At 41.5% G+C, this 12,008-nt stretch overlaps 1 protein-coding gene across 15 annotated transcripts in view; it reads right to left on the bottom strand.

Moving 5' to 3' along the window:
* LYN (LYN proto-oncogene, Src family tyrosine kinase) overlaps window positions 1–12,008 on the bottom strand; it is a 213,302-nt gene that overhangs the window by 38,660 nt on the left and 162,634 nt on the right. For all 15 annotated transcript variants that reach the window (XM_029591297.1, XM_029591300.1, XM_029591294.1 and 12 more), the window contains 2 exons: window positions 8,236–8,418; window positions 5,589–5,665 (listed from right to left, as the gene is read on the bottom strand). In XM_029591297.1, coding sequence (XP_029447157.1) covers window positions 5,589–5,665; window positions 8,236–8,418 — 260 coding nt within the window. The remainder of the gene's footprint in view (window positions 1–5,588; window positions 5,666–8,235; window positions 8,419–12,008) is intronic.

Here is a 12,008-nt window from a genome sequence, read left to right as displayed (position 1 = left end):
GCTCTGTCTCGTTATCAAAACAGCCAGTTTGATGGAGCAAGACAAACTGAGACGGATCTAATTTTCCTTTCAGATTTCTTATCTGTACAATCTTTAGTGTAAATAGAAGACCTCTTGTTCTCTGTTATGCAAACTCCTGGATGATCAACGGCCCTCTCTAATTTAGTACCTCAGAACCAGTCATTCTCCGAAACTTGCCAGCCTCCTGCAGCGTGTAACGGTAGACGTTGACTCAGCCATTCAAGTCAGCTGGTGACTTCATAGTTTTGGGCAAAACAAATGCATTCATATTACAAATTTAGTTTGGCAAAATGACACTTTGATTGATCTGGCGAGAGGACATGATTTCTGCAAGTTGCGAAATTGAGAAACTCATTGTCCATCCTTTGCCCCGCACAAGTTTCAGGCTCCCAATCATTCCCATGCTGACAAGCCCCATAAATTGTGCCCAGCCTAGCACACAGGTTAACGAGTGGTTGGACGTGCGTTTTGGATGTGCTAGACTAGCACCCGATGCAATAAAGGGTTAGAACATCCAAAACGCACGTCCAAACAACTGCGTAGCTAATAGTGCTCATCACATGTAAATTCCATGTAGATGAGGCTATTAGCTGTTACCCCCGATGCCATAAATCCCTGTGCACCCAACGCACAGCTCAATGTGGTAAATTTAAATCCAGCCCCGGAGCTAGCAGTAAGTCATTCTGCTAGTCATGGGCTTATGAAAAAAATCCAGGCAAATTTCGCCCCTTGCTATTGTGCGTGTATATTATGTGTCCAGAAAAGTTTTGTTATTTTGTAATCAATCCATTACATTAATTTTGTATATAAAAGTCTTTAAATAAAAAATAAATAAAAAAAATTTTCTGAAGCATCCATAGCGATTGTATTCCATGCCCATAGCAATATGTAAGTGCACAGCCACGACTCCTGGGTGGCCAATGCATCTGAGCGCTAGGGATGCACAATTTCTCACTAGTGAATCCCCTTTAATGCACCAGCTCATTTAAATATAGCATTAGGAAGATGTGCGCGTGTTAGAAAATGGGTGCCCAGTTTGGACGCATGTGTTTACACACATCTTATTGCACCAGCCTGAGGAGTTCTGAAACATTCCAGTATTGTATGCCATACTATTCATATAATCCCTTCACAGCTTGGTGCTAGAGCAAACCGAAAAGAGTAACTTGGATATGTTTTTCCATTCTGCAAATTTAAGTATAGGCTTATTGGATAGGTAAAATTTTACCAAAAGAATCTGATTTTGTTTTCATTTTTTTTTTTTTTAATATAATGAATTATACAGCTTCACATATTTCATACACAGAAAACTGCAAACTATTTGCAGCTTAGCAAGTCTGCCACAAAGTGAAACGTGCCCCACAGTCTCCCTTCTAGCCAAAGAAACAGATGCCAAAATAAATGGAGTGTAATGAATTAAAGTATGGAATTTTACAGCCCAAACCATCACCACCACTGGAAAACAAAATCATTACTGCCATGGCAACTCAAATAAAATGGATGTTTTGTGGCAGAGAACAAGATAAAAAAAAATATGGAACTTTTTTTTTTATAAATGTACCAACTAACCTTCTCACTGCAACAGGAGCAAGTGTCTTATACCATAATGAGAAAAACTGTCTCACAGCAACTCCAAGAGGAAAACAAGAAATCATAAGTACAAAATGTTAAGGAAACCAACAAAAAGATATTGAATATTGAATTATGTGGCAAAGGGTCCTGATTGAATACTGCAATTAGATAGGAAATAATGCCAATATCTGTTGCTTAAATGACATGATGATTGCTTGCTGTGCTGTAAAACAGTGGTCCCCAACCCTGTCCTGGGGGCCCACCAGCCAGTCGGGTTTTTCAGGATATCCACAATGAATATGCAGGAGAGAAAATTTGCATGCACTGCCTCCATAACATGGGGACTACATGCTTATAAGGCTCAGGATGACCGAACACTTCGTTGACCATCAAAAAGCGAGGAGCGGCCAGGCAACTTGGACCGATGACTCCTTATTTCCCAGCTCTCTGCTCTTCCACGGTGACTCTCGGATCCAGTTCTTGAGCAAGCCCCACGGATCTGGTTTTCAGGATGTCTGCATTGAACTATTCATGAACCAGATGAAATGTTCCTATTTTGGACACTGTGAAAGGACTGGATTTTGGAACTAGTGATCTAACCAGTACATTCTACCGCCAGCCCCAGCAGATTCTCCTTTCAAAGTCTGCTTCTCAGAAAGCCTTTAGAGAGAGAGTTTTAAGATCAACGATGACTTTAAGAATGTGAAAAGGAAAACATAGTTTGACACATCTGTCTGAAGCTTGTACTCCACAGTAAGGGCCTGAGGTTCTCTGTAAAAATATAAAGGTAGTTTAAGCAATAATCTCCAATGAACATGACATTTCCTAGGAGTTAAGGCTTCCACTGGAGGGAGTTAAAAGCCTTTGATGACATCAAGTGTTTTAACCCAAACAGGGAATTAACTGTTCAGAAAAGAAAGCAGGAGAAGGGAGTCACGGGACCTGAAGTGCAGCGCCTTTGCTGTTCCCTCATTGCTAGATACAGATGCTAGGCTTGCAGTGGCCAGGACAGAAGAGTAAAAGTCCTGCGTCAGCCTCGGGGGGGGTCTATCTTCAGTAGCCGCAGATGCTCTTCCTCTCGCCATTGTAACCAGACTGAAGTGGGGCAAAAAAAAGTGCCGGCATGGAGAATCAGCTCTTACTGTCACACTTTGAGCCTTGTGAGGGATAAAGCATGATTTAATTATGGAAACTCCTACTCCTTCCTCCAAGTGCAAAATTCTATATCATACAGAATTATGTATTACCTTTCTGCCATAGAGTTAGGATATGGTTTTGTTTATTTTAATTAACATTTGTTTCTGCGTAAAAGGAGAATTATAATGGAGCATGCATTGTTGGCTTGGTTGAAAGAAGGCCACCAAGTCCATCCTTTTAATTGAGGTAGACAAAAAACAAAAACAAAAAAAAAGCAACGGCACATCTGCAAGTGATTCCGCAGCACAGCTCACATCCCTGGATCAGCACTTTTCCCTAAAGTTTAACCGTATCATCATACCCACAGCCTCTTTTCCCTACAAAAATGTGTCCAGTTTTCTTAACGTTAGGTACTGTAGCCATAATGGTCTTCATTGGCAAAATGTCCTGTAATTTCACCTTGGAATAAAGAATCCCTTTCTAGGATGGTGGTGAAATCTCTCTTTAACATGAGAAAGTGCTTGCTTGCTTTTTTTGTTTTGTTGTTGTTGCTCCTGGGAGAAAGGAACACTTGCGGAAAACTGGACTCATGATCAGTGTGGCTTGACAAGGTTGTTATACAATGGGAGGATTAATATTTTTCTCCTTTTGTTTCAATGCCCCATTTAATACACATCAGCACCTAACTTTCGGGCCGATACAGTAAAGTCTGTGGGAGAGCGGATGAACGCCCGCTCTCCCGGCACGCGCACCGGTGAGGCCCCTCGCCGGTGCGCGCGATGCAGTATTCAAATTAGGTGGCGCGGTAGAAACGGGGAAAAGGAGGCGCTAGGGACACTAGCGCGTCCCTAGCGCCTCCTTTTTGACAGGAGCGGCAGCTGTCAGCAGGTTTGACAGCCGACACTCAATTTTGCCGGCATCGGTTCTCGAGCCCGCTGACAGCTACGGGCTCAGAAACCAGACACCGGCAAAATTGAGCATCCGGTTTTCGGCCCGACAGCCGCGGGCCGAATTCAATTTTTTTTTTTTTTTTTTTTTACACTTTTTTTTACTCTTTGGGACCTCCGACTTAATATCGCCATGATATTAAGTCGGAGGGTGCACAGAAAAGCAGTTTTTACTGCTTTTCTGTGCACTTTCCCGGTGGCAGAAGAAATTAGCGCCAACCTTTGGGTCGGCGCTAATTTCTGAAAGTAAAATGTGCGGCTTGGCTGCACATTTTACTTTCTGTATCCCGCGCGCATACCTAATAGGGCTATCAACATGCATTTGCATGTTGAGGGCGCTATTAGGTGCCGCGGGTTGGACGCACATTTTCCTCCCCTTACTGAATAAGGGGTAAGGGAAAACGCGCGTCCAATAGCAGGCTAACAGTGCGCTCTGTCGGAGTGCACTGTACTGTATCGGCCTGTTTGTGTTTATTAGGTATGTGCATTCATTTTTCACAATTTAGAAAATATCAGCAATATTGCCTAATTCGTGATTGTTCGTTAGCCTCGAAAACCGAAGCACATTTTGACAAAAATTTGGCAAAATAATCATATTTCGTGTTAGTGCGCACTAACGGAGTTACTGCGCACTACATATCCGTTACTGTTAGTGCGCACTGTCTTTCTAGCTAACGAACTCCTCTGAATTGATACTTTTTAATTTTTAAGTTGCAATTTTTAGTGCGCACTAACATTAGTTACAGCGCACTACTACATACTTAGTGCGCTGTAAGTTCTATTAGGGCGCACTAACTAACCTGTTCGTGTGCACTAATGAGCCTTTATGCGCATTAACATCTAGCTAGTGCGCACTATCTCAGTCCGTGCATTGCGCACACTAATGCTGAAATAGTGTGCACTAACTGGTTATTAGTGTGCAGTAAGGCCCATTGGTGCGCACTAATGCACTTCGTTAAAAAAATGCCAAAAAAAACCCCGAGCCGTAAGACAACAATATTTTCCACAGAGCGCCTGACCAGAAGCCCATCTCGACCGCTAAAAACTATTCACATCCCTATTAATTATCAACAGCTCTTGTGCTTTGATATACCTTTTTAAAGGGACTGACACAAAAAGATGCAGTACAAAAGGTTTCAAGATATCACGAGTCCCTTCTTCACAATCTTACACAGTCTCTTCCAGCTACCAGAACTCTACACTGCTGTTTGTTATTAATATATATACCCAGTTTATTTTCCTGGTTAGTGTTGGCAGGTACTGTCCTGTGTAAATTATTTTGCACTTGACAATTCTCTAATGCTCTGCATGCATTAATAGACAAAGAAAAAAAAAATTCAGTAGCTGTCACACAAGGTAAGCATCCCCTATCTGTGACTGCTTGCATGTGTGCTCTCCCATTTTCTCTGCAACAGATGACAAAAACGCTGCTGTTATTTAACCAAAATATTTTCCATTAGAACATTTTTCCTTCCTTGTCTGTAGCAGGGACTCCAACTATGCCAATCACTGTAAAAATAACATGCAATATGTTTGAGATGAAGCCTCATTGGTTCCCACCGGTGTGGCATATTCAAGCTAAAACATGCACGTGCGCACACATCCAATTTCTCTAAAACTCACTGTTCCTTAAGAAGCCATGCATGAAACATGCCTTTAGTTACCATGGAAAATGGCAGGCCCAAATCAAAAATGCTGAATATCGTTTTTATTTTAAGTTATATTTTGTATACTTGCAAGTACACTGGGATTTTTTTCCTCGACCTGCGCACCTACAAATTTTGTATTAGATTTCTGCGCTCTTGAATACACACGTGGCTAAGCCTTCACAGTCGCATATCAGGTCTGACAGAGACCGCACACACACACGCCACAGCAGGTCTCGGTTCTGGTCTTTCTGCATTACTTTACCTGAGCTGAGAAGTCAATGAGCTTTGGGAGCAGCGTCTTGCCTCCTTCATCACTCTTCAGGAAATCCAGCAAGCTGCCTGTTCAGGTAAATACGAGCACATCAGCACCATTCAGAAAGAGTCAAGAAACAGCAGCAGGGTAACAGCATTGCGGAAATATATCGGCAGTAACTTTTCTTTAATCTCGTTTGTAAAACTGTATGTTACATGTTTCCCAATGCAGCACAATGACACCTCTCACTCTTGAAATATCTGCATTGAGGACACTGCAGACCACGAGAGAATTCACCAGGCCGCTAGTTTATGAAATCCAATCTAAAGTTTCCAGAAGCTTTCCCTGCTGTAGGAAATACCAGAAAGGACAAACAGAAAAACATACTGTGCCCCAGTGACTTTGCCAAGTATTAATCCCTGTATCAAACTTTTATTGTTAGGTCAGTAATGTTTTAAATTCTTTAACCTTTAGCCTTGGAACAGCCATATTGACTTTGATGTCATAAATTATTATTTAGGGATCTTTGATTTCAGTTTTTAATTTTCATTTTCCTTGGAATGTATCGGTGTTCATTACAAGAAGATGAAAAAATGGGAGAAATAAGTGAGGGGAAAAAAAAAAAAAAAAGACTGGTCATTTTTTGGGTAGGTATTTTTGATTTTGTTGCAATAAACATTGATAAATTCCTGGGAAAACTAAAATAAAAACTGAAAACTAAGGCCCATAACGATAATCACACACTGCGTGAACGAATCCATTCCCATTCCATGTAAGGTAGCCGATACTATCCCAAACATAGCTAAAAAAGTACTTTAGGGAAATGCAATGCAGACAAACTCACACAATTTAAAGAAAAATAGACTTTAGCATATTTTTTTTACATGCTAAAGTGTGAATATTAGGTTTATTGCCTGAATTTTTGAAATGTTTCACAGAACTGAGAATAAAGATTTCTTTTAAAATGCAACTGATCATACTACTTTACCTATGAAACTGATTTTTTTTTCCAGTCTGGCAGCTTTTTACCCCTGCTTTTTTCAGGCTTCTAGCACAACTGAAACTTATCTCTGAAGATAGAGCACCTTTAACAACAGCCACCTGGGATACTTTCTAGGGGTGTGCATTCGTTCCCTATGAATTGGGAATCCGCAACGTAAAGGGCCCTATTCATTGAATTCGTGGGGAAGCGAAACATATCGTGATTCTCCACGAATACAACAAATCTTCGCCGAATTATTCGGCCGCCTAAAAGAGCCAATTTAAACAAACCCCCACCCTCCTACCCCCCCCAAGACTTCCAAAAACTCCCTGGTGGTCCAGTGGGGGGTCCGGGAGCCATCCCCTGCACTCACACTTTCGGTTTCAAAATGGCGCCGATAGCCTTTGACCTACAGAAGCTACTGGTGCCATTGGTCAGCCCCTGTCACATGGCCATCGGTGCCATTTTGTGCTCCTACCATGTGACAGGAGCTGACCAATGGCACGGTCGGCCCCTGTGACATAGTAGGTCAAAGGCTATCTGTGCCATTTTGAAACCGGCAGCCGAGGGTGTGAGTGCAGGGGATGGCTTCTGGACCCCCCACTGGACCACCAAGGAGTTTTGGGAAGTCTTGGGGGGGTTAGGAGGGTGGGGGGGTTGTAGTTAATTAAATTTTAGTGGGGAAATGAATAGGAATTAACGTATAAACATATGGGGGGCCCCCTTGCCGAATGCAACGTATCTGCCCCCCCAACGAATACGAATCCCGAATGCAACATATGGCGTCCCTCTGCTCATCCCTAATACTTTCTCCATGTTTAACCCTTTCTCCCTTCCTTTTTTAGCCAAGTAGCGAGAGTCACTGTCCTGGGGACAGGGGCTACAGACCATGGCTCCCTCTAGAAGGCAACGCGTATGCACCCCATGTCCAGGTACAAGGTAGCTGCCTTGTGGAATGGCTGGGACTCCTTATCTTCGCCGAGGCTATAAATCTTACTTCTGCTGCATCTCCAGCACCTACCAGCTACAGGAAAAGAATCTGGATTTTTGATGTTACCTAGTTAATTATTCTGCAAAATTAATCTGGCCTGATTTAGGGAGCCATTTGTGCAAACACAGTTGTCTGACTAAATTTAACTTGTTAACACTGAAAATCCACACTGACTGGCTGAAATTGAAAACCCACCCAGGGATGACCTCCAGAGACACTCGACTGAATTTTTGTGCTCTATGCTATTGGGCTGACAAATTTAGCCAAGGAGGAAGGGGAAAATGATCAAAACTTTCAAATTTTGTTGGGTAAACCCTTTGAAAATTGGCCTCGTACTGTTTAACTGTGCCTCAGATGAGTTCTCAAATGCATTTCTTTAAAGTTTCAAAACACATTGACTTGTCTATGAAATATCTACAGTATATACAGCAGAACAACTGAAATGGTTTTGCAGTATCATTATGTTACCCAAGATATTTAAAAGCTAACAAGAATAACTTTTGCATGTGAAAAGGTGTGGTGACGCGGACTATCTCCCAATTTTGTGTCTCTTTATAATTTAACACTGGATAAAACACTTATATACTAGACTCAAATTAACATGTGGTCTACAAGTCTAAATATGGCTAGTCTGACTTATGCAAAAATAAAAAGCTTTGTTCGTGGGTTTCAGCAGCACTTACCTTTTGCCATGTACTCTGTAATAATATAAATGGGTTCTGCCTTGGTGATAACGGCATAGAGTCTCACCAGCTTGTCATGTTGGAGTGTTTTCATGAGGTTGGCCTCCTCCAGGAATGCTTGCACGGACATGGAACCTGGCTTCAGGGTCTTTACAGCTACTTTGCTGCTATTGTTGTAGAATCCTGCATGAAAAAAGATCAAAAGTTTACTTGAGCACCTGTTTACATGTGGTTATAGTTTAATGTACTGTAACATTTGGGGCTAGATTCAAACCATGTTTTGGCCTCTGGAAGACAAATCGTGAATATAAACCAGAGTAGCAACTCTCAAAGGAAGATATTTGGGAGAGACCCAGTTATAAATATAACCAAACCCTACCCCCCAAAAAATTATTCTTCACACTGGATAAGGCAATTTTCAAAAGCCATTTATTCCAGTAAATACTAATGTAAAAGATATTTTTTCACTTTATATTATGAATTTTAAATATGAAACCAAGAAAATGCATCTTGCACATAACTGCATAAAAAAAATCCACAAACATTCCAAAGGTAAAAGAAAAACTATTTTAATGCAAACCAGTCCAACAAATAAAGGAGGGGGGAAGGAGTATAGAACTCCAGGAAAAATCAACAGAGATCGATTTTTAAAGAAATAAGAAGGAATGTGGCATTTCTGAGTAATAAAATGCAGAAGAAATCAATCTCCAATTCCTCTCCCATTTTAAATAAGGAAATGGGATTTATAAAGATTGCCTACCCGCTACATGGCTAAAAGTACACATGTTCCACAACCTGTGTAATCTTTCGTCCACATTGTGCAGAGGCATGCCAGTGGGTCAGGGAAAGCAACAGTGCACATTGTTTTCCCATTTTCAGAATTATGCACATTCTTTCCTATGGCAAAAGTACTTGGAGAGTACTCAGTGGAAGCACTGAGAGGAGAGGATTACCGAGCTGGTGGCTGGAAAGAATCAGTAAGTACTGCTTGGAGAAATTTTTAAAACTTAAAAGTACTGGGGAGAAGTAAACTATTGGGGTATATTATTTAGTGTGTTTTGTTTTAAATAGATAGAAAGGCAAGCAACAAACAGACGTTTGCATGTTTATTTCCCACCCCTCCCCCACCTACCCCTAGCTCATCCTTTAATTTATAGGTAGGTGTCACTTTCACACTTAAAAAAAAAAAAAATAAATCAGCATTTTAACTGAAATTCCCCACATCTTATCAAGAGTTTGATCATTCCCTTGTAGGTCACTACCAAATATATAGTGAATACACTGATACATTTAAAGGACCCTAATTGTATGCATTCCTACTCCCATAGCAAATTAAAACTTAACTAGGAACTGAACAAATTTAAGATAAAGGCAGCAGTCCAGCAGCAAGAGGGGGGCCTCCAGGTCTTTTGCATCGAGTGTCACATGTATGATTTTTTACCCGCCAGTGTACATGTGCATCCGATGCAAAGAGCTCCTGTCTCTCAGAGAACGAGTCCGATCTATGGAGGCTAGAGTGGCAGACCTGGAGGAGCTGAGGCAGACAGAGAAGTATACAGATGAGACCTTCAGGGACATAGTAGCCAAGTCCTAACTTCAGTCTGGCAGCCTTGGTAATGCCTTGGAGGAGGAAGGTCTCATGATCAGAGAGTATCAACCTGGTGCAGCAGGAAATGATCCTGTAGCAAGAACCTGCTCTCCAGGTGGTGCATTGTCCTCTCGCACAGAAGATGTCTCTCCCAGGGCTACTGCCAAGGAGGGAAGAGTTAGGTCAGCCATAATAGTTGGTGATTTGATTATTAGGAATGTAGACAGCTGGGTGGCTGGTGGGCATGAGGATCGCTTGGTAACATGCCTACCTGATGCGAAGGTGGCGGACCTCATGTGTCACCTTGATAGGATTTTAGACAGTGCGTGGGAAGAGATAGCTGTCATGGTATATGTGGGCACCAACGACATAGGAAAACGTGGAAGGAGGTTCTAGAAACCAAATTTATGCTTTTAGGTAGAAAACTGAAATCCAGAACCTCCAGGGTAGCATTCTCTGAAATGCTCCCTGTTCCAAGTGCAGATCACCAGATGCAGGCAGAGCTCCAGAGTCTCAATACGTGGATAAAACGATGGTGCAAGGAAGAGTGATTCAGTTTTGAAATGAACTTGGGAACCTTTTGGGGAAGGGGGGAGTCTTTTCTGAAGGGATGGGCTCCACCTTAACCAGGGTGGAACCAGACTGCTGGCGCTAACCTTTAAAAAGGAGATAGAGCAGCTTTTAAACTAGAACAAAGGGGAAAGCAGACAGTCACTCAGCAGTGCATGCTTCGGAGGGAGGTATCTTCAAAGGATACTAATGAAGCATTAGAGTTAGGGCATCCCAACAGAGAGGTTCCAATAAGAAAAGTAGTCCAAGTGCCTATAATTAAAAACTCACCTACGCTAAAAAAGATTCCAATTTATCCCAGTCAATTGAAAAGTAGAATGTAAATACAAACAAAAAAAAGCAGTGAATGATGACAGACTTAACTGACATCTCAGAGACATGGTGGAAAGAGGGTAACCAATGGGATAGTGCTATACTGGGGTACAAATTATATCGCAATGACAGAGAGGAGCATGTTGGTGGTGGGGTGGCGCTTTATGTCCGGGATGGCATAGAGTCCAACAGGATACAGATCCTGCATGAGACTAAATGCACAATCAAATCTTTATGGGTAGAAATCCCTTGTGTGTTGGGGGAATATAGTGATAGGAATTTACTTCTGTCCTGATTGAGGTACCTGGCCAAATTGAGATGGACAGTGAAATGCTAAGAGAAATTAGGGAAGCTAGCCAAACTGGTAATGCATTACTAATGGGAGATTTCAATTACCCCAGTATTGACTAGATAAGTGAAACATCAGGGCATGCTAGAGAGAAAGTTCCTGGATGGAATAAATGACAGTTTTATGGAGCAATTGTTTCAGGGACCAACGAGAGAGGGATCAATTTTAGATCTAATTCTCAGTGGAGCTCAGGATTTGGTGAGAGAAGTAATGGTGGTGGGGCTGCTTGGAAATAGTGATCATAATATGATCAAATTTGAATTAATGACTGGAAGGGGGACAATAAGTAAAGCCATGGCTCTAGCGCTAAACTTTAAAAAAGAGAAACTTTGATAAAATGAGAAAAAACTGAAAGGTGTATCTGCAAAGGTAAAATGTTTGCAACAGGCGTGGACATTGTTAAAAAAATACCATCCTAGAAGCGTGGAATACATCTGGACTATGCATTAAGAAAGGTGGAAGGAAGGCAAAACAATTACCAGCATGGTTAAAAGGTGAGGTGGAAGAGGCTATTTTAGCCAAAAGATCTTCATTCAAAAATTGGAAGAAGGATCCATTAGAAGAAAATAGGACAAAGCATAAGCACAGAAAGATTAAATGATTTCTTTGTTTCAGTGTTTACTGAACAGCATGTTAGAGAGATTCGCATTCTGGAGATTTTCATAGGTAATGATTCAGATCAATTGAACCAAATCACGGTGAACCTGGGAGATGTGACTGACAAACTGAAGAGTAGTAAATCACCTAGACAGGATGGTACACACCCCAGGGTTCTGAAAGAACTAAAAAATGAAATTTCAGACCTATTTCAATTAATTTGTAACCTATCATTAAAATCATCTGATGTACCTGAAGATAGCCAATCCCAATATTTAAAAAGGGATGCAGAGGTAATCCGGGAAACTATAGACTGGTGAGCCTGATTTCAGTGCCAGAAAAAAAATGTGGAAACTG

This window comes from Rhinatrema bivittatum, chromosome 2 (genome assembly GCF_901001135.1).
Source record: "Rhinatrema bivittatum chromosome 2, aRhiBiv1.1, whole genome shotgun sequence".
Taxonomy (NCBI): Eukaryota; Metazoa; Chordata; class Amphibia; order Gymnophiona; family Rhinatrematidae; genus Rhinatrema; species Rhinatrema bivittatum.
Note: the sequence above shows the minus strand (reverse complement) of the source record. Positions and strands in the feature narration are given on the sequence as shown.